This window comes from Pleurodeles waltl, chromosome 12 (genome assembly GCF_031143425.1).
Source record: "Pleurodeles waltl isolate 20211129_DDA chromosome 12, aPleWal1.hap1.20221129, whole genome shotgun sequence".
NCBI classification, from domain to species: domain Eukaryota; kingdom Metazoa; phylum Chordata; class Amphibia; order Caudata; family Salamandridae; genus Pleurodeles; species Pleurodeles waltl.
The window spans coordinates 665,525,286-665,548,999 of NC_090451.1; the positions used below are offsets into that span (position 1 = coordinate 665,525,286).

General features: G+C 40.2%; 1 protein-coding gene across 1 annotated transcript in view; it reads left to right on the plus strand.

Moving 5' to 3' along the window:
• The window catches only part of RIT1 (Ras like without CAAX 1), a 60,589-nt gene extending 47,674 nt beyond the window's left edge, over positions 1-12,915 (plus strand). The window contains exons 4-6 of the mRNA XM_069218475.1: positions 4,145-4,218; positions 7,085-7,276; positions 10,152-12,915. Of these exons, the coding sequence (XP_069074576.1) occupies positions 4,145-4,218; positions 7,085-7,276; positions 10,152-10,382 (497 nt within the window). The 3' untranslated portion in view covers positions 10,383-12,915. The remainder of the gene's footprint in view (positions 1-4,144; positions 4,219-7,084; positions 7,277-10,151) is intronic.
• Positions 12,916-23,714: the final 10,799 nt, after the last annotated feature.

A 23,714-nucleotide genomic window follows, 5' to 3' on the forward strand; every position in this document is an offset into this window, starting at 1 on the left:
AGTAAACATTGACTACTTTTATTAATGAATAGCGATTTAATTGATTAGGGAGAAAGTCCTAGGACAGATAGACTTCTTTACATTGGAGGAGCTTCATTCCCATAGCCTGCCTACAACATGTATACAAAGTTGAGCTGTTCATTTCACGCCCAGATTGAAATTTTGAGAACATGTCTTCACTGATATGGCACGGCTTACATTGGCTGCTGATTGCTATGAAAGTAAATTGAAACTAAAGATCTTACATGGTTTACAAAGACGTTCATAATGAAAGCAATAAAGCCTGCAGCTTCACCAGCGTGTCAATATATGCAGATCAGGCATAGTACCAGGAAATCCTGTGAGGGGTGGTTACCTTTTGGAACTGTACAAGGAAAATCTCTGGAACACTTTTCCGGGGGAGATAAGAAAAATTGCTGCACTCGTGAGTATTTAAAGGATGCTCAAGACATACTGATTCAGGACCTTACGTTATGCTCTTCTCGTAGATTCAGTGTCTTGCACAGGACTGCTAGGTTCCCAATGTGTGTGGTCTGCAGGAAAACCAATACAGTCTGTTGCGATCCTTATGAAACAAGTATAAGCCAGTGCAGCATATCTCACAAAAGTGTATTTAATTAATCGTATCATATTTGGTTTGTATGGAGTTCTTTCTCTAAAGTACCTGTACATAAGGAATAGGTAAAACAAACAAATACCTTTTGCAGTGTTAAATCTTAGAAAACAGCCTCTGAGTTCCAGGAAAATTAATTGTGTTGACTGTTCTATAGATTAGTGAGTGAAGGTTTCCTAAACTTCTTCAAGAATGGAGACAAATGAATCCCAGAGGAAGGACATTTGCACAATGTCTGTACCACCAATGACCGAGAAAAAACGCTTGATAGTAACAGCGTGGAAACTGATATGTTTATTTTTAATAGGTTGCAATACAGTAAGCAAAGAGCAAATGGAATTAATGAATGCTATGTATATACAGGGGTTCTATATGGATGTCACGTATTTTAATCAAGGTTTTAAAAGTGAGCTTATGACCATTAATGGTCGTTGCCCTTCAAACTTAATCGTAGATTAATCTGATAAGTTGTGGTAATGTGCTATGTTAATATATTTATTAAACTGTTTACTGTGAATCAGTCTGCCCCCTTAACCACTGGCCAAGGTCCGATACTCTTACCAGCTTTCCTGCACCACCTGACTCTGGTGGACGGTGGAGGGCCTATCATCCGGAGGAGAGGGGTTACACCTTTTACTCTGAAGTCCACCGGTCCATCTCCAGACATGACCACCTTCTCATGCCCTGATGTGACAGTCACCAGGTTCTGGGCATGCAGATTTTGGCGCAGGGCCTCTCGGACCACTCGCCGTTGGTGATGGAGTTGGTGTGAGGCCCACCCCAAGCAGCGACCGGATAGCACCTGAATCGATGGAGCCTTGAAAGCGAGGAGTTTAGTGAGGTGTGTCTGAGTGGACGCAGACCCTTCATAATCGAAAATTGAGGTTCGGTAGAGTCACAGGGCACGCTGTAGGAAGCCAAAAAGGCCATCCTATGCAGGGAAATAATAGGCTATTCAAACACCAGAAGAGGCACGCTCAGCGAAGGGTTGAGGAACTCTGAGTGAGTGCTTGATCTTGAGACCTCCCTCATGTGGTATCAATGGAGGAATCCCTTCTGAGGGACTCACTAAATACGCAAACATAGCTTAGGCAAGAACTTACACAGAAGGCACAGGAGACCTGGATGGCCACCCGTGTTTATCAACGGGGAGACAAGGCCAGTAGAACTATCCATTGGCTGTGTACCCATAGAGAGACTGATGCCCCGGCGGCCGTCCCACTGACCAGGGATGGGTCGTGGGTGACCGGCAGCGACTCCATAGCGTGTGCATTTGCGTCTTACTATTGAGACCTATACTGTAGTGAATCTTCAGGCTTTACATCAGACTTGCACCAATTTGTGGTGGACCTGCCAGTCACCCGCCTTTCGTCAGCAGATCGAAAAACTTTGGAGGCCGAGGTCACATGAAATGCATTATGAGCTGCTCTGGCACAGCTTCAGGTGTGCAAGGCGCCAGCACCTGATGGTTCTTGTGCCTGGTTTTGCCCTAGACGGGCCCCTGTTGTTAGCAGCCTTCAAGGAGGCGGTGGCGCAATGGGAGTTTCCTCCGGATCTCCAAGAGGCTGAAATCGTTGTAATTCCGAAACTGAGAATGAAAGGCACACATTGTGAGGACTATCGGCCAGTAACATTGCTAAGCATGAGGTGAATTGCCTCTGGATCTCCAAGAAGCTGAAATTGTCGTGAGTCTGAAACCAGGAATAAAAAGCACACCTTGTGAGGACTATAGGCCGAAATAATTGCTAAATACGGAGATGAAGATTTGGGCCAAAAAAGCAGGCCACTAGGCTTTCTGGAGTTATTACACACCTTGTCCACTTTGATGTGGCTGGATTTATGCTCTGTCGAGCTACTCACCAAAACTTCCACAGGATCCATAACTCTATTGAATTGAGTAGGCACTGCCCCGGGAACAGAGCTTTACTATAAGTTGACTTTAAGAAAGCTTTTCATTCTTTGGACTGGGCGTACTTATTTGCTCTGTTGTCGCGCCTCGGATCTGGTCCAAAGTTCATCAGGTATGTGTGCTTGCACTAGACCAATCTCAGGGCTAGAGTTTTTACAAAAGTGAACACACTGATTAGGTCATTGTTGTGTTGGGGTGCCTTTCCCAAATATCTCTGGGGAAACGCTGCTGGCCTGTGTTTGAGGGAGGTATAGCTTCTCCTGTCATACTGCTGTCCTACTGAGCTGCACACCAATTGTAGTAAATGAGTGTGGGTTTTAGGGCTTTGATGACCCGGCAAATGCGACAGGGGTTTGGGCAATGCGTCTGCTGCCACATTTCTCCATACATTAACGACCAGGACTGACATTACAAGAGCCACGAGGTAGGCTGATAGGCTGATGCTGGAGGCTCCGCATTGGCGGGACGCGGACTTCCACAGGTTGCTGCGCTCTGTGGCTTCTCCATGTGAGATGCTATAGGCATATCCACTTTGAGGCATGTGATGCATAATAGGTCACTGAAGTTTTTTCAGGGGATACAATCCGAAAACAGTATGCAGTGATTACAGTTTTTCCAGTACCTCCAGCTCCACCATGCATATTTGCCATCGATCCAGGCCGCAGAAGACATCCCTGCGTATTACCCCCTTGAAGCTAAAATTCTGCTCACAAACATTAAAGATCATAAATTATCAGACATAAATAAAATGTTTCTTCAAAACTACCTGTCCAATGACGAGGGTAAGGGCGGTATTTGAGGGAGATCTAGGACTGATGGATGACAGGGATTGGCGGGAAGCAGAGAGGCTCCTAGAGAGGCAGCAATAGCCTCCCTATTTGAACTGATACACCTTAAGCTATTGCTACACCGCATGGGATCAATAGCTTCAGAGAACTGTTTGCTGTGCACCGACCCGGAAGGGGACATACCTCACATGTTCTAGCATTGCCCCACACTCAACTTTTGGAACAGGGTTCTAGTGAGTGTTGGGATGGAATATACCCAGGGATCCCAAACCTATCCTCTTGTACATCACAGGTGACCTGGAAGGCAACAAATATCAGAAAGCATTGTTGTGGTTGGGCCTAATCATCGCTAAACAATATGAGGCATGCGCATGGGAAGGACGCTGAAGCTCTCCCCGGTCGGGCTGTGGGCCAAGGGCATGAATTAGCGTATGGGGTTAGAATGCCCAAACTATCTGGCAAGAGGGTGTCCCCAGAAACACCACAACATTTGGAAAGGCTGGGCTGCTTACAGTGGTGTACAGTTGGAGCGCTGTCCACCTAGACCATGGTCCATTTCTAGAAATGGGCACCCAGGTGACCTTGATGTATATGACAAGTGTACGAGCTATACTGTATTATATATATTGTGGCTTTCAGGCTTGGTTGTAATGTTGAAGTTGTGGCGAGCTTGCTTGTGCCCTCCTAATGCACTAATGCTGTGTACCTTTTGGATGTTGTGTTTTCAAACCAATAAACATGTTTTAAAAAAAATCATATATATATATATATATATATATATTTTTTTTTTTTTAACTGGAGGATTAAAACATGATTTGTGCTCTTCTCATTTAGAGGATGCTTATAAGATCCGGATAAGAATTGACGATGAACCTGCTAATCTCGACATTTTAGACACTGCTGGACAGGTAATTGCTTTTTATTTTAGCATGCTTGCAGTGGGAATTGATAGGTTGTGTATTAACGATCTTAACTCCTTTTAACACAGTAGAAATGTATGTTCTGTTTAACAACAATGAATGACTGAAGTGCAAAATATTTGACGTTGGGTATCTTCTGACTGTTGTAGGTAATATAGCTTTGAGACATACTGTTACTGTAGGACGTTTTTTCTTTTTCTTTTATTGGAGTGCTGTGAACTAAAACAAACAGGACCACATGCTTGTACTCAGGGCCTGCAGCACGGGATTAACCATGTATAGCAGTGAGTAACAGTATGTTTTTTAGTACAACTGCTTGCCTTCTCTAAAACTGCCTGTGAACAACCTTGCTGTCAAGGATGCCATCTTTAAGGTCTTTCAACAATCTTACTGATTAGCAGAGATACTGCTACACTATTTGCTTTTCAGTGTGTTCACAAATCAAAAAATGTGTTCATTCCACATTTAGTGTACAGGTTACGTCGTCAAATGACTTTTAGAGGTACAAGTAGTATGTATCTAATATAGTAGAGACTAAACCTGGTATTTGTAAACTTGCCTTCTAGAAAATAACTATTGTATCACATTAATAAATGTGAAGCTGTTTGATGGTTGGACACGATGGAAGTGGGAGGATGGGTGAGTTTGCCTATCTGTAATGGGTGCAACTTGTGGCTGATTTAATTTATCACATGATTAAAGAAAGTAATCATTTATCTATTCATTTACTTTAAATCTTTGGAAATCAGCAACCACTAACTAGAGACGCAATCCAAGCATTTTAATGGGGGAGATGGCTGTCTATTTCCAAGTAAAGTTGCTAATTTCGTGCACCTGAGTGACCAACGTTTTCAGGGACAGAGATGCGACCGAGCAAAAAGTCAACTTTTAAATATAACCACCACACTAAACAAATGGGGTAAAGAACGTGGTGCTAGTGATCGTTACAGAAGAATTACTTTGCAATATAACAAAATGTGAGAAACCCTTATTCCCAGGATTTTGAGGGGGAGCTACGTTTTCAGCACAGTTGTTCCAAAGTTCTTTTTCAAGTTGTTGTAACAAACTCGCACGTTTGAACTTTCAGTAATGATCAGCCCAGGGAGAGAGAGTTTTCTTTTAATAACCGCAGGGCAGAAAGCATATGTGACACTGTAACTTTTATTTTTTAAGAAATAAATGTGGCAAAGTTGATTTCGTAGGCAGCAGGAACAATAAGAGCCAGTTGGGGCCTGACATTTCAGGCTGTAGGTTGAAGGAGAATTCAGAAAAACAAACTAGCTGTTGGCCTCAGTTAATTTCTTACTTTTTGTGGGGGGATGTTCCCGCAACGTACGACATGTGACCCATGACCAGCCTACCTTTTGCGGAGTGTACTGGCCTATTTGACTCCTTATATTCAGGCATGCTGTTTTAGAAATGTCGTCTGCAGCAGCACGATGCTTTCAGATGATTTTGTGTGTATGTTAGTACATAACTCCAAAAAAGCACTCTATTGCTGCCTGATGTGAACAGTGTTGTCTGCACACTAGCCAGATTGACTCACCTCGTGGTGTTTCGTATGTAGTTTTACTCTTGGCATTTGTGGTTTTAACTAAAAGGCTCTGCCCCATGTCCCAGCACTTGGTGCGTGCAGACCATATAGACCACTTGTCTTGTTGATTAATTATTTTTGCTCTGCGACACATGCTTGTGGTCTGGAACACAACTGGGTCTTCAGATTAAAACCCATTTTCTTCATCATCTTTTCATTGTGAAGTTCCAGCTAATAATAAAGAATAGTGAAGATGTATATAAAGTATATTTTAACTTTTTTACCCGCCTAAAATACTCTCATATGGAGTAGTACCTTTTTTCTTCCAAAGAAAACCTTTTGTTCTCAAGTTTCTATAGTAGGTAATGATGGAGTATTTCTAAAAGTCATCTTGCGGCCTTCTATCACTATCAAAAAAAAAAAATGAAAGAAAAATCTATTTCGTCAAGCTTTTCCCTCACTCTACACTCTAAAATGTGTTTTTTTTTTTTGTCTTGCAATAAGCTTAATTATTTTATGGACTGTTAGTCACACCCATGCCTTCTGGCTTGTGTTCATTGAGGTGATAACCCAGACAGTCGTTGCTGAACTTTTCTTTACTCTACTTCAACCCGCCCTGTGCGTCTATAACATTTGGGTCACTTCTCCAAACTGGAACCGGGTCAGACAAGTTTAGGAACCAAGTAGGATCAGTGCAGCGGTGGGAAGCAAGCAAGAAAAAAACATGAACTTCCCTGAAGAGCTGAAATAAAAACAAAAAAAGTACTTCCCTAAATTGAGCAGTGGAAGGATACAAGTACTCCGTTCAAAAGGATGACAGAGAAGCTATGCTCATTGGTAAGGACAAGAAGAAAATGGAAGAACATCAAATAGGAAGCATATAAAAGAAGATGACACAAACGCCAACCAATGGTAAGCATTTTGGCGGGGTATAAGCTGACTTACATTATATTTGGTATGGGCCACAAGCGGTTTTCGCCTTAAGGCCACTAAAAGTTGTCCGGTAAGCAAGACCTTCAAATACAGAAAAATAGCTAGTTCAGTGGAACCACCCCCAACCAGCATTCATCCATTGTCCTGCTTTTGACCCATTTCTCACTGATCTTAACAATTGGTGATTTGTTTTTGTTTTTCCACCCAGTGTGGTCATTTGTGTTCTTGTGGCTTCTCATAAATATATGAAGTATAGAATCGGGTTCTGAGTAGATCATTGGAGAACTCTGGCAGATTCCAATAATTCACTCTATTTAGAACAGTACACATTTGTTTTCTTATGCTATTTATGGATGCCATTTAAACATTCTTATTGTTTTAATGCAGGCAGAGTTTACAGCAATGAGGGACCAATATATGAGGGCTGGAGAAGGGTTCATTATCTGCTACTCTATAACTGACCGTCGCAGTTTTCATGAGGTGCGGGAATTCAAGCAGCTCATATACCGTGTGCGACGGACAGACGATACTCCTGTGGTTCTTGTTGGGAACAAATCTGACCTTTCACAACTTCGACAGGTAACTGTTAGTGCAACTAAAGGGGTCTTGTGTATTATATTACAATGTTAGATTTCTCTACTTAAGCTTTTATAGAATAATTACAAAATAAGTTAACATATCTGCATGCATTTCACTTGGATCGTATCATCAGCAAATGTGCAAAAAAACAAACCAATCTACTTAATCCGTTGTGCCTACTGGTGAGAATTTGCCTTCATTCTTATGACATAGCCATAAAAAGCCTAACTTGTTATCTCCACCTTGCGCTGCTGCCTAAGAAGTGGAAATGCCTAGAACCTTGTGAGCCTTCACAGTTTAATACGTTGTACAAACTTCTAGCAAGAGTAAAACATGGACATGATAAAATTAACTAATTACAATAAGGGTTTTCGTATAACAGAAATGTCGACTTCTACCTAGCTAAAGTACATATTAACCCACTGTCCTCCATCAAGAAAATGTAACCATCATTGAGTAATGGTGTCTCAATCCATGAACCCTTGAAAATGGACTAACCTCTTAACATTGTACCTAACATTTCCATTTCTTGTTTTGAATTGGCAGATATCCCATCTAATAATTGGGCCAGTTCACTCAACTTACATATTTGAGACCATTCATAGTGTCAGCGCAGCAAAGTCATTCACATCAATATTAGACATTTCTGCCATACTGTCTGCTTATTTTCTCCCTTCTTGATTTGCTAGCATGTGGCCTCCCAAATCAAGAGAAAGAGCTATTAAAAAAGTCATATATGTTGAAAACATTAAACTAATCAACATTTTAACTCCAAAATCAACATTTCAACTCCAGCAAGAGTAGAGAGTGATTGAAAGCTTTAATCAACCCTCAAATCCATTAGGATAAGCTGGGATGATACTAGGCTGCCTCAACTTCCAACAGCTGCAAACCTCTCAACATGGATGTGGGTGAGTAAAATAAAAGATTTGTGTGCATCTTAGTGAAGGTCGCTATCCCAGAAATACTTAATTCAAAAAAGGAGGAATGTTGGGAGGAGGGTGAATGGACTGCACGAATATGACAGAGATCCATTGTTGTCTCAAAGTAGAGGACGAGTATAGAATTGACAAAGCTCACACCAGAACAACACAATTGTATTGAAGTCTTAGTTCCATTGTATTCACTTTAACACACCAATTAGATTCCTGTCCATCAGGGCATCAGGCTCTTTTGCAAAGCCCATATTAACGAAAAAGAAAGAAAAAAAAAACACAATGTTGTAAACATGCTGATGGGAGAAGCCTAGAGGAGCACAAACTTAATTATCTAATCCAGCATTGACAAAACTCACAGGTCTGTCTTTAATTGTGTTGATGTCAAATGAGCTTGAAAGGAAAACATCTGTAATATACACAGTAGGCCCTAGGTGTGTCATTACTCCACAATATTCCATGCATGCGAAGTTGTAAAGTAGAAGAAATCTATCATCAATTCCCTTTACTGATGACATAAAATGTAATCATCTTTGATAATGCTCTGTATTTATCTCATTAGCTTCTACAACAATCGGGTAATGCTGTCTTTAGTCTCCGTTAAATAAAATAGACTTAAGCATAATGCAGGGTCATCGAGCTTCGGGTTGTATTACAGGTTGTATTACTGGGGAACTGAAAAGCAGGACAAGTGGCTTAGAAGGAAGGAGTATACTTTTTGGGCAACAGAGGAGGCAAAGATTGTTGTAAATGTTGAGGCTAATGATCTTTTTTCCTGACAGGATGTAAATTGGGAATGTGAGGTGGAAGAGGGACGAAGTAATAAATAATTGTTCTGTCTACGAGCAAGCTTTAATTAGTCTGTGATTCAAAAAGACTGATTTCAGTTTTTATGTAAATTTTGGACTAAAGCCAGTTTTTCTTTGTGTGGTTAGTAAGTCATCAAAGGTTCAAGGTTTGTTCAGATTGATTATTTGTATATCAAACCAGTATACTGGGCCGCTGTATTTTACCAAGTGTAACCTCTTGTTCCTAAGCCTTCTTTGTTATTTGGATGTGAGGCATTTGCTGTGTGACTAGAAAATGCCTCTGTAGGATGACTGGGAAATGGAATGTGCGCTGTAGAAAGTTCTGATTGTGTGAGCACTCCACTGGGTGTCATCTAGAGAGCCCCTTAAGAAAATGCCTAAACTTAAGTGAATATCTAGCTTCTGGCAGGACTTTGTATATATAGAACTTAGGTAAACTTGTGTGTGAATTCGAATATACTTAAATAGGCGCGTGGAACTGAAGCTTTTTACGCATGGACAGAGAATACTACATTTTGGTTATGAATATGGGAAATTTGTGTGCCTGGTCGAATACTCAGACGATCAGAGCTCTGTACAGTATACATTGCATTTCCCAGTGATTCTGCTTGTGAATACTATGTTCACACTGCAAATGCCTCATCCTTAGATATCTTGCCTTACCCAGTTGTTGTTTTTTTTTGGGGGGGGGGCTGCGACAGTTATTCCGCTGGACCAATTCTCGAACATTTTGAGTTTAAACAAAGGAAAAAATATGTTTCTGTAGAATATGGAAGTTTATAAAGCTTAAGGCCACCATTACTTGCAGAAACAAATCCACTCATTCCCGGCTCTCTCACACTTTAAAATGGGGGAAAATGTCTTGTCTTGGAGAGATGGAACAATGGGAGTAATTGTCAGAAAAAGTAAATACGATTTATGTATGATGCTACTGTCTGTCTGCCCCCCAAAAATCCACCAAGCTGAAATACAATACAAGCCCCTGCACCCACCCCCTGAACTTATTTTCTTGGTTGCATTGCTCTCCTGGAATTTCTTTATTTTTTGGTTCTGTTAATATTTGCATCTAGTTTGAGAGCCAAAAAGCGTTTTGATGGAGCATACCTAAGTGACAGTTTTTTTGTGTTACAGGTCTCCAAAGAAGCAGGCACATCCCTAGCCAGGGAGTTCAGTTGCCCCTTCTTTGAAACTTCAGCTGCCTACCGGTCGTACATTGATGACGTGTTCCACGCTTTAGTGCGGGAGATCCGCAGGAAGGAGAAGGAGGCAGCGCTGGCCATGGAACGGAAATCCAAACCTCGCAGCACTCTTTGGAGAAAATTTAAATCACCCTTCCGAAGGAAGAAGGATTCTGTGACTTGAAACCGGAATCTGCTATTACCATGTGAACTGCAGCACATAACCAAAGCAAGCCAGTCACGGAGCGCCTTAGCACTAAAATTAATCCTGACGATATATTATTTTGCAATATGGAAATTAGTTTATAGGACTGGACTTCGGAGGAAGAGTTTTTTCCTTTAGATGCCTCCGACTGATGAAAGAAATAGTATCCTCACGTTTTATGGCTGATTGTGCCTTTAGAACACTGGTTCTCTCTTCCTGGACTGTGCCTTTCTCTGTGAGATACCACCAGTGTTATGAGATGAAGAGGTTTTGAATGTGGACATTGGCATTCAGGCTAGCAGACCAGTGCTTGCAGGTGACAGCTGGTATCAGTGGGATTAGTTTTTTGACTGGCATTGTTTTGAATCTTCTGTCGGTGCCTCCATATCTCGGAATTTCAGGAAGACTACACCGAAGCCACAGAGCAGAGTTTAATTATCTCTTTCTGGCTGTAATAAGAGTTCTTTCTGCATATGATGGAAAACAGAAATGAGTGTTCTCATAAATAGAGAATGGATTATTATGTTCATCACTACAAGACACCCTCGTGTGTTCACACAAGCCTTTTTGCTTCTACTATTATGAATCAGGTAAAACAAGATTGGCTTTTTCATTAACTGGTAGGCTTCAACTCAGCCTGGGTTATTCTTATTTGGTGCCGGTTTATAAGACATCTATAACATCTATGGCTGGGTGGGCTCAAAGTTTGGGGCTTAGCAAAATGTTCTTTAAACGTGATCTGATTGGTTCCGTGCTAGCTCGTGATTGCTTAAATATGAATGGTAGAATTGCATGACCCCTGCTTCAGATAAAGTTCCTTGATGTAATTTATGATAGCACTAGAAAGTAGGGGTCAATTAAAATAATCATGCCTTTAAAGCACAGATGCATTTTACTCACCTAAAAATACTTCAGCTTTCAAACCCGGGGATAAAATGCTGTTAAAACTGTTACCTCGCAAATCTTAAAATGATTGTAACACAAGTCCCCAGATTATTTCAATCTACACCATTTTGGGGGGAATTTTGCACTGACGTTTGTCACAACCTACAACTGAAAGAAAATAAGTTGACTGTTACAAAAAGACAATTGCAGGTTTTCCAGTGGCTGTTTGGTGCAAAATAGATATAATCCAAGCCGTAAGCTATGAAGTAGGTACAGGCTCCTTTTTGTAGGAAATCTACTATTTTAGTGCTTTGCAGTGGGGATAATATGATTAATTCCATAGATGCTCCCCTCGCCCAACCTACGACACTCTAAACTATCACTTCAGGTTTAGCATTGTTAAAATTAAACTACTTTATCGGTCTTTATTTTTTACAACATCTGTTCTTGTGCAGTCATATTGATCTGCATAAGAGCAAATGTAAAAAAAAAAAAACACAAATGTTTGTATCTTAGCAACTTGATCTCATTAAATAAATTGTACACACACCCAAAATAAGTTACTAAATGGGTCACAAGTCAAAATGAAGTTATAAGTTCACTTGTCTTTTGAAGATGGTTGCCTTCTGGTGCTAGATTCAAAAAACGCTCTTTGGTCACAAGCATTTTGTTATGAAACAGAATAGGGGTAATTCAGATGCATTCTTGTATCCTACCAGTCCTAGAGTCTGTTTGCCATACTGGATGAACCCAGAAAATTTGCCATCTGTAGGTCTCAAACAATTTATGATAGAACTGAAGTCCATTTGCAGGGTCTCTGCACGGTGACAACTCCCTTCTTGCATCTCCAAAACTCATGGAAAATACACTGTATACATTGTATTTTGTCATGGTGTCTTTCTTGACCGTGGCCCTTTTAGTGCCTAAAAGGCCGAGTGGAACCTTCCGTCTGTGTCTGAGCCTGTGAGCTTTGGTTTAAAAGTAGAGAGAGAAATGAAAAAAAACAGAGTAAGGGGTTCTCAAACTTCTAAAGCACTATAGCACTGTACAAGCGGGTGAAGTGCACAATACAAATGCTTGTAAAATAAGCCTTTTAGCCCACTTAGATGTCTTGTGGTTTTATTGTTTCAAAGATATGGTTTGACAAGCACATCTGAGGTCTTCACCGAAGTTCGGTAGCTGGCCGGAGTCTTGAAAAAATATTTTGCAACTATTCTTGTATTCATAAGTGCTGCACTTCAAGAACTGTAACATATCTTGTCACTGTGGCTTGCCTATAAGAAAATCGTGAGTTACCCAGACAGCATGACTCGGACACCAAGACTTTAGTAGTCAGTCAAGTGCCTCAATTTCCCTATAGGCTGATAGTCCTATGTATTTGCTGTTTTTTTAAATAGAAAGATGACCAATATTTTTCTATTACTACTAGTGCTGTGTAGGGGGTTAATGCACAGCGCATAATGTCAACTATTCAACAGTATTTTGTACAAGTCTATATTTTGTCAATGACTATTGGAATCGTCTATGAGCAGAGAGGAATGGACAGCTGAGGGACTTTTCCGGACTTCATGCAGATTCCAATGTAAATTATACTTGTTGGATGTGAAAATAAATGACTGTAATTTGAGTATTTTTATGATATTGTATTGTGTTACCGGAATGTCTAAACTGAAAACTTACAAGAGAACATATCAGATATGGTACCTTGATTGGGAGGGCAGGTGAGTAGGGTGGAGTCGGGATATAGCCGAATGCTGAGTTGATAGACATGGACAATGTTTGTGGCATAGCACGCATCATGTACCCTATTCTGTTGGGGCAAGAAGCCTCATTTTGGAATTGGCGAGGAAGGGTATAGTCGGGTCATCCTCAGTGGAGCTTTAGTCTAATGACATGAGTTTTCAGGGCGGCTTTGAACTGTGGGAAGGATGATACTGCTCCCTTCTCCCCAGGAAAGGGGCTCCAGTGAAGGACCTCCTGGATACTGAAAGACTAATTCGCTGCTGTCAAGTTTACAATAATAAACCGCAAAGAAGGGAAAGCCTAATCCTTACCTCCGTGTCCTTCACAGAATTGCCATTCTTGACTCATTAGCTAGAAAATGTTTTAGTCTTTCAGTATCCAATGAGTCAAGAATTTTCAATTCTGTGAAGGACACAAAGGCGAGGATTAGGCTTTCCCTTCTTTGCTGTTTATTATTGTAAACTTAACAGCAGCCAATTAAAATGAACTTTTTTATTAAACTAAATTTCCCATCGACTTTATCATAACATTGCATGTCCTATATTTATGCGCCTATTAATTTAAAAACATACTTTTTATTGTGTGTTTATCGACTTTCCAATATGGGCATCTGCAACATTTTATAGTTATTGTGATTTCTCAAAAGGTTAATAAGCCTCAGATAAGAATGTAAACCATGCAATAAACATGTTATTGGAGAATCGGAATGGGAATATCTTCATGGAAACGGCTGGTATGAACGATCACAAAATCCATTCACCACTGTATGCTGGATGGGATGGTTGGGGAGAGGTGGCACTTTAGGACCACACATGTGAAGGCTTACGCTGCTGTCCGTTGAGTTAGATGCACCTGGCAAAGCCAGCAAAGTCTTTACGACATATTGGCATAGTACCATTAAGGCTCAAGATTGGAAAAGGTCTGCATGCAAGGAGGACCCAACAACTGTAGTTTGCTTCGGCCCCAGAGCCTCTTAAAGTGGAAACAAATCCTCAGTCGTCCAGGAAAGAAAAATTGGATGTGGTTATCCAAGCAGCTATAAAGTACATTGTAACTGCAACGAAGAGGGAAGCTGTGACTCAGTTTTCCACAAGTGCTGCTGCTCTGTACCTCACTGAGTTTACATTTACAGCACAGTGATGAAGCTGTGAAGTAAGCATCAGAGTTTGGTTAGCTCATCTGTGGAGGAACAGTATTTGGACTTTATGTCCAGATTAGAGGCTAGCATCATGCATAACATCTTTTGTTCACTACTCTGCAGCCCATTAAAGAACATTGGAACCCCTTAATGAACACCTTCTGCCCTTCCTCTTTTGTTTGCTACTCTGCTGAGAGATAAGTATATTTTAAGGTAGCTTATTTTGAAAAAGCTGTTTTATGAATGAGGGTTTGGTTTGGAAAGAGTATGGCATGAGTGAAAGTGTGTAGTTCCAATTTATAGAATGTATTAAGGGGTTGATTGGATGTGAGTTGTGGTGTTCATATTTCAGCATCACTTTAGATTGGAGAGCAGTTTTGATAATAATGTTAAAACAAAGCTTTAGGAAGGTAAGGATGCCTATCATGGGTTAGTTGATTGGTAGTCCTACTCACGAGTATGGACAGGTGAATCAAATCCAAGATGGGTGCTCCTTGAGAAGGCTCCTTGGGACATCTGTGAAAATGTTGGTATCATTTTAAAGTTAATTTTGTTTAAAAAAGAACTTTCTGAACATATGTGCATTAGACCAATCTGCAGCCTTCATAATCTCTTCTAAGTTCCTCCTGTGATTAGAAAAAAAAAAACTTCAGTCACATAACAGTCCCTAATGGATGCGCCTTAATGAGAGAATGCTTCACTCCTGTCTCTTTTACGACTGCTTTAATCCATCTAGCAATACGTGCCAAAGATACACTGTTTGGGCAATTTCAGGATATGTGATAGAACTCACCAAAAGCCCCCTCTAAAAGAATGAACCAAGAGAGCTGAGTTTCCACCAAGTGCACAGATTGTGTAAGGAAAAATACATCTTGGAGACGGGTGCAATAGTGAAAGGCGTGTGCATTTGCCAGCTGCTGTTACTTCTTGAAGTCCTGTAGTGCAATGCTCGCTCAAGCTGTAGTACCACACTCCTCAACGAGTGTGGTGCACATGGGCCTGTTCTTGGAGCATGCACCCATGTACCATTCAGAGGGAAAATGCTCAGTGTGTCTTGGAGCTTCAGTGAGATGGGAAGTGATGCTGGAAAACCACACTTCTTCTGATGCCTATAAACTCTCGAATTAGCTAGTTGGAACACCACTACCCAAGTGTAACTACCCCACTATTCTGTCAAGTACAGGATAGGTGTTAAATTGAGCACGATGTTTTTCAAGCACTAGAAAGGCACATCACAGATTTACCACTTGGCAAACAAATTGCGAGCTTCTCCCAGACACAGAACAGGGTAAAGCACACGATTGCGCAGCAGGGGTGTCAAATAGATTCACACACAAAATGTGGGAATCGGCTGCCCATGCATCCTATGTCCACACAGAATAGATGCATCAAAGTGAGCTGCAAAACAAGGTGCAATTTTAATACGTACAGTGTAGGTGCAAACTTCTCCACATAGAAACGATTCAACGTGAATGGCAGCAGTGCAGACTTCCCTTGCACAGCAAGAGCAGATGCAGCAGCCGCAATTGTGCAAGCTATCAATGAGTAAAGGTATCCAAGGGACCCCACCAGTGCAAGCTGCAAGCTACAAGCTACTAAAGCTGGCCTGAGCGGTGTGTGCACTCAAGGCACTGCAGCAGCGCACACAATGGGGACTTGGTCTGCATGGTGAGCTGTGGTGCTCAAAACAGGTGCACAGATGAACATGGGGTTCGGTTGCAGGTGGTGAAACATTTTTGCGATGGCTGCAGTTTAGATGGCTCTTGCTAGCAGATCACACTATCAGAATCTGCTCTGAAGCACCAGCTTAGTTCTTGCAGGCCTGTGCCTTCCAAATGACTCAGGCACTTGCTTAGTGAGAAAGAGTTTAAATGACAGTAACCAAAATAATAGCCGCTATCTGTGTTTGTTTCTCCATTTTTTCTCGTCAGTGAACAGCGGAGAAAGAGTGGTGGCAGATGGAGGATTAGGGAGAGAGCTGCAGTCCCAGTGGGGGCAACAGCGAAGATTCACATTCCAACGTAGTGGAATGTAAACAAATAAACTAAACTACAACCAAAGACCAGCAACGAAAGAGTACTTGAAAATCATCATGAAAATGAATGTCTGCACTACTGTGCAGGATTCAGGAACACACACATCTTTTTATAATGTCTTTTTAATTACCAAAATGGACCATGTCTAGATTTACCATGACCCATTTTCTTCTAGGTTTTTCATCCTATTTACATTTTAAAAGAACTTTATATAAAGAAGGTTTCTATTCCCAATTGGATTAAACATCTTGTGCAACGGTGGTCATGACTGTACAGTACCTAAATAACACAATTGTGCCAGGATGAAATCTAAAAATCTTTGAAGATGCCGACTTGCAGTAAACTTTAACACCATTTCAAATGTTGGTCTGCCAATTCACACCCCTGATCCATCTAAGAAGTTTACCTTCCTACCCACAGGATACCCTTGTCGTAGGGCTCTTGTCCTTGAAACATGTCCTGCACCTCAACATACTCCTCAAGGAACCTGTTTAAATGGATGATTTACAATAGCATTAACTGGGAATAATGATAAGCACTCAACTGCCTGCATAAAATCAGCAAAATACTTTGATGTCCTATTTCTAGCATGGAATTGAGGTAAAAACTGAAACTATAATAATTTATCACATCTATTTACAGTATGAATCTTCCCATATTCACTAGCAGAAACATTAAGCACAAGTCTCATTTACCTTCTGTGGATGTGAAACTCTGCATTCACAAACAGAAAATTAAAAGAAATATGTGCAAGCAAGTTGCGGCTCATCTGTGTTTAAACCGGGCTTTAATATCATCATTCACAAGTTCTGTTCCAGGGAGACCCTAAGGTACAGGTAGCATCCTTCATGCAAATCACCTTGATTTATGAAAATGAGTGACCAGGAGATGTCTGTAAAAAGCAAGTTAGGAGGCCAAACAGAAAATTGCCTCTGTATATTTTCCCAATGAAACCTGTACTCAAGGAAAACCTACTGGATTCCAAAGAAAACCCCAAATAAACTGCTTGAAAACATTATAACTGAATATCAGTGACAATTCTACCTGGTCACTTCATGCCAACAGATTTCACAACTACATTTCAAATGCAATATTCACTAATGAGGTTTCTTGAAAATCCAGTACTATCAGCAGAGCAGTGGGTGAGCAAGCAATCTTGCTTTCTGTTGTCGTAAGCCCAAATAGCATGTTGGTAATATAAATGTAAGTTCTTTGTTGTGTGATTTTGCCTCCTCTCTCCATATCTAGAGCGATTCATAATAATATTGTTGTTTCCTTAGCTTTGTTTATAGATATACATATGTATAATATAGTGTCTGTATATGAAACCATCAAGCATGTCCCTCATGGGGCTGTTCATGACCACGTACATCAAAATATCTACAGTGCTAAGGCACTTATTTTCAAAACACCATGGGCCATATTTATACTTTTTGACGCAAAACTGCGCTAACGCAGTTTAGCGCCCAAAAAATTAGCGCCGGCTAACGCCATTCTGAAGCGCCATGCGGGCGCCGTATTTATTGAATGGCGTTAGCCGACCGGCGCTGCCAGGTGTGCGTGAAAAAAAATGACGTACACCAGGCAGCGCCGGCGTAGGGAAAAATGCCGTTTGGGCGTCCCAAAATGGGGCAAGTCAGGCTGAGGCAAAAAAATCGTCTTAACCCGATTTGCGCCATTTTTTTTGGGCGCCCAGACGCCATTAACATGACTCCTGTCTTAGCAAAGACAGGAGTCATGCCCCCTTGCCCAATGGCCATGCCCAGGGGACTTCTGTCCCCTGGGCATGGTCATTGGGCATAGTGGCATGTAGGGGGGCACAAATCAGGCCCCCCTATGCCACAATTTTTTTTTTTAAAAATACTTACCACAACTTACCTTTTCTTCCCTGGGATGGGTCCCTCCATCCTTGGGTGTCCTCCTGGGGTGGGCAAGGGTGGCAGGGGGTGTCCCTGGGGGCAGGGGAGGGCACCTCTGGGCTCATTCTGAGCCCACAGGTCCCTTAACGCCTGCCCTGACCCAGGCGTTAAAAAGAGGCGCAAATGCGGGGTTTTTTGCCCCGCCCACTCCCGGGCGTGATTTTTGCCCGGGAGTATAAATACCACGCACATGCCTGGGAGTCATTTTTTAAAGACTGGAACACCTACCTTGCATCTCATTAACGCAAGGAAGGTGTTCACGCCAAAAAATGACGCTAACTCCATGAACTTTGGCGCTAGACGTGTCTAACGCCAAAGTATAAATATGGAGTTAGTTTTGCGTCGAATTTGCGTCGAAAAAACAACGCAAATTCGGCGCAAACGGAGTATAAATATGCCCCCATGTGTCTGACAAAGGGGACCTCTATCTGGGACCACCTGAGAAATGCTTGACTACTGAAAAGTCAGGGGAACAGATGTCTTTCGCACATGCCAAATAAGCCTCATGTGTGCTTTCATCTCCAATGAGAAAGCAAATTGAGACTAATTATTTTGACCAGCCCTAACAGGCTTCAAAACATGATATGCTATGGCAGTTTCTCAAACACTTACGCAGTATGGCTCCTCAGATAGTTTGTCCATCAGTGTTATAATTTATTTTTCAGTAATTCATTTCAAGAACCAGTCTTCTCTCACGTGAAAGTAGTGTTCACCTTTTGCAAACAGGAGCCCGTGAAATTGAGGCTTAAATCGGAACTACAAGGTGGGAAAGATTACAAATTCATTTGAGAGACAGAAAAAAAGAGGAGCAGGTTCTCCTGGAAGATGGATACAGTCAAGTGTTTTCTCCTAAGTAACCAAATGGTATTTTACCAGTGGAAGATATTTTCACCTTCTAAGACACCAACAGGTTTTTTTCTTGATCTTTATGGCACCACAGGTCAGACCTTGGTCGAAACCTGTGATAGAGGCTTTTGAAGCCAGTGCTGGAGATCTCTATGGAGACTCCTACCTCTAAAGCAGCAATATAAAACACTGATCTTTTGAATTTTGTGCTTTGCAAAAAGACACTTCATTTCATGAAAGAGACTATCCACCAGATGCGGCCATTGTCACAGGAGCCAAGAGATTTCCTAGCATGCTTCAGCTTTCGCCCCAGCACACACAAAAAAGTTACAAAGTGGATGCAGCTAAAAATGTTCTGTTGAATGTTGGCTACTGCTCCCAAAGTAGGTTTTTTTTTCAGCAGCACTACTTGGGAGATGTGTTAGAATTTTGGGGTGCAATGAACAGAGTGCAGGCAGCTGCTTGGTGAAGATAGGCATGACTTCCTGGAGGGGATAAACGAAGGGAAATGTATTTGAAACAAAATATTTAATGTGTAGCTGTGGCAGGTGTATTAGACAAAATACAGAGGTTTAAATATGATACAGAAATATCGTCAAAAATATTGATTTTTAAGGAAGTAATATATCGTCAAGAATATCATTTTCAATAATATAACTAAAAAATATTGTTTTCTAATTGTGATTTAATTCAGCTTAATTTTGTGTTATTGTTTGTATAATGCATAAGATTTTTAAATATAGTTTGTAGTTGTCAATGTTTATTTGCTAATAGTAATTTATAGCGTTGTGGGGGGTTGCTAGGTTTGTAGGGATATAGGGTGGTAAGTTAAGTATAATTAACAATTTATTAATTATATAAATTGTGTAATAATTATATTAAGTTATATAGTAGTTGCTGACTGCTGAGTTTGTAGGGGTATAAGGTGGGAAGTTAATTCAAAACAATGTATTAATAATGTAATTGGTTCTTACTTTTAATTGTGTTCATATTTATTTTAATATTTTTTTTAAGTATGGGCTGCTGGGTTTTTGAGTGTAGTTTATGGGAAGTTAATTAAGTAATAAATATATAACTTTTTAAATTGACAATCATTAACTTGTTTACTGATTTAAATTGTGTAATTGTTTATTTATATATATATATAATCTTTTTTCGGTTAATGTTTGTATTAAAAGTTTTTTATATGTTGTAAACTAATACCATTATTAAAATATATTATGTGTTTGAAGTGAATACATACAGTTGCACAGACTGGAGTGGAAATAGCAAATCTAATCCATCCGAAGTCCAGTGATTTCCCTACTGTTCAACAGACTGGTGTGGGAATAGTAATTATTACCGCTCGAAGTTCAACGCTTTCCCTACTGTTGCACAGACTGGGGTGGGAATAGTAAATTTAACGTCTATAAGTCTACGCTTTCACTACTGTTGCATAAACTGTAGTGGGAATACTATATCTATTATTCCTGGACTCCATTACTTTTCTTAATATTGTTTAAATGTATATTATTGTTTATTTGTATAATTTGGTATTATTTGTTTATATATATTTAGTAAATGTATTTTGGGGATGGATTTTCTAGTTTTTTTTATATTTAATTTGGTAATTTAATGTTTTGCAGTTGATTTAATATTTGTTTCATATATATGTGTGTGTATGTATATATATATATATATATATATATAAAAACACACATATATATATGTAGTATAATGTGTGTTTTTATAGTAGTACATTTAAAAAATAACCCAAAAAATTAACATGGGTAAAATAAATATTGTTAGTGTTAATTATAAATATGTATGTGTATATATATATATATATATACACACACACACACACACACGTTTATATAAGTATATATTCAGATATAGTATTAATCACATTTAATTTATATTATTTAAATGTTATATTAAAAAATGTATGATTTACTTTTATTTTTGTTTAACAATAGTATGAAATGCTATTTTTTCCAATATTATTTTACTTACCATTATAATTATTTGGAACAAATATTTTTGAAATCTGTATTTTTGATATATTTCTATATCACAATATTGCTGTTTTCAATATTGTGTCAGTGATCCTGTGGCAGGTCTATCCACCAATTAATAGTTCTGTGGTCTGTGCATGAGGTGTTCTCCTTAGTCTAATCCAACATAAGTAGATCCTGAGGTGGAGCAAGAGAGTCATCTGTTTGGCCAATGTAAAGACTATAAAATGGAAATGAAGGCAGGCACCTTCAAAGAAGAAGACCCCAAGACACGCATGAAATTGTCTCTATCTCACTACTGGCAATCTGAGACGAGACCTTATCAGTAGGTTTAGCCATACTACTGTCGCTTGGCATCACAACAGCAGCAACAAGAACATAGTATCACTATAGGTTCCCACATTTGTTGATCAAACCCCAAAAGAGGCCAACAGTCCTCAACTGCCACAAAGAAAGACCAGCAATCTTCTAGATAATGTGTTTCCCTTGCTATGTCACTATTTCTCACTCCAGCAAGCAGGAAGAGCATATCCACACATCTGAAAGAGGGTGAAACATCTGCAATGACAATAGAGCGCTGTCTATTGTGAAGACTGGCCTCAAGCCTACTCCTACATAAGTAGAACCCCATAAACACCAAACATCAATATGTATAACAGCTCAGAAACAAAGTAGGAACTCTTAAATCAAGTCGGTGAAGAAGAAAGTCCACGGTATACAAGAAAGACATACGCTGAAGATACTTTTTGAGCAAAAGAAGAGTAGTTCAACCCATTCTGGATTTGAGAGCAACAAATAAGTCACCGAAGAGTGAAAAATGCAACATGCTGGCACACCATCCAATTTATTTCACCAGATTTTAGGGGAGGAATCTTACTTTAATGTGCCAATAGTAGGAGATCAGTAGAGCACCCTTTACAGAGTTCCTTAAGTGCCTGTGCTCCTATACAAACCACAACTGGGTTAAAAATTAATTTGGTATGGAAAACCTCTTTGATTCGATCAGAAGACAATGTTTTCTTCTTTTACGCAACAGGCTCTGCCCTTTTCATTACAAAGCAACCTGCTCAGCTTGGGCTGATTGACTTTTCCATCTATCTCAATGACAGAAGTCCTGAAAAAACCAAGCCACCTTGCTGTGCTGCGTGGGAAGGGCAGTAATGCAGAGCATTTTACATTATGAAAGCACCCTTGCCCTCTGCCTTCGCACAATGTGCTGCCTAGCGCTAACTGAGGCCCCCTTGCACTATGGTGCAAGTGTGCCTGTGTTATAAGCATGATTGTTTTTGTGCAGGAAGGGGCACCTGCTTGCACAAAATAGGCCTCAGAGGCATTTTGCTCTTTCTAATCAGTCCTCCGAGGCATTGTGCTCATTCTAAGTGTGATGCAGAATGCAGCACATGGAGAAAGAGGAAACAATCAGGAAAAGTATTGGGGAAGGCATACAATTTTGAGATTCCCAGGTAAAACACTCTGGTAAATCTGGGAATTATTCTGAATAAGTTTGACTGTGTGGGAACGCCCTCACCATGCAGTATAACGCAAGGCAGCAACTTGCACTACACTAGAATTACTAAGCTGTGTAGGGTGGCCATGCGTGGCTTGATAAATCTCATTGTAAGTTTTGCCCCACTCTGCGTGGTGCAGGGCAATGCAAAACCTTTAATATGCTCCTAAGTAACGAAAGACTCCGTCAGAACATTGCCCATATCATATAATTAACAGCAGTGCAGTCACGTTTCGACTGATTCTCACTTTAATTAATCTGTTCTTTACAGGACGAGTAGTAAAGTTTAATATTTGGGTCCCATTTTTCCACTTTTGATCTTCTCTCTAAAACAATATATTAAGATTTGGGTTGCATCCTTATAACTGACATTTCGCTTAGTCAGCAGTTATTTCAGCTCTTTGTGTGAGAAAAGATTTTTAAGCAGATCACAGAAAACATTAAGCTTTCTGAAAATATAGCTCATACATTAATTCAGAAAACTTTTTATTAATATATTGGGGAGCATGAAGACACCTAGACTTGAACCCTCAACACTTGGAACAAGAGTTCAAGACCTTACACTTCCCAATAAAGTTACCTGACACACTGTGTCATGTGCATTTGACAGAATGCTGTGAAATGGCACATAACTTATTTGGAGGACCGAGTAAAAGATAGATTCATGGTACTTAGACAAACCAATAACAAGTAACGAGTACAGCAGATCAGTAGCTGGAAGAGAAGCAGTGGGCCTTCATGAGCTTACAAAATTTGTAAAAGGAACAGATTTTTTTTTCTTCAAAGACCTTGCTAATGGGTCCAGAGACGAGCACCATAGAAAACCAGAGTAGGGTTCTTGGTTAACTAATCAAGAGAGCTAGGATTTGATGAGAAGTTGAGGGCTTGATCTTAGGTTGCAACTAGAGTTGCAAAGACTTTGAATCTCTTAAAGATTGTAAGCAATTGTAGTTTCTAAAGAACACTAAAATACTGGTTTGGGAAGACATTTTCTTCCTTATGGACACCAAACTATTTGGGCCCACTCTTCAAATAGGCAATTTACATAAAGGCCTGGAAATCACACAGAACACTAAACAAACAGAAGTGCAAACATTCTACATTTGTAATAATCTATATGGAGACTAGCAACCCAATACTATAGTGGATGTCCTTGTTAGGCCATCATATAATTCACTTTGCTACCCATCCAACAATACAAGTTAAGAAGCGGTGGTGAACAAAACCATTGTACCTGCTT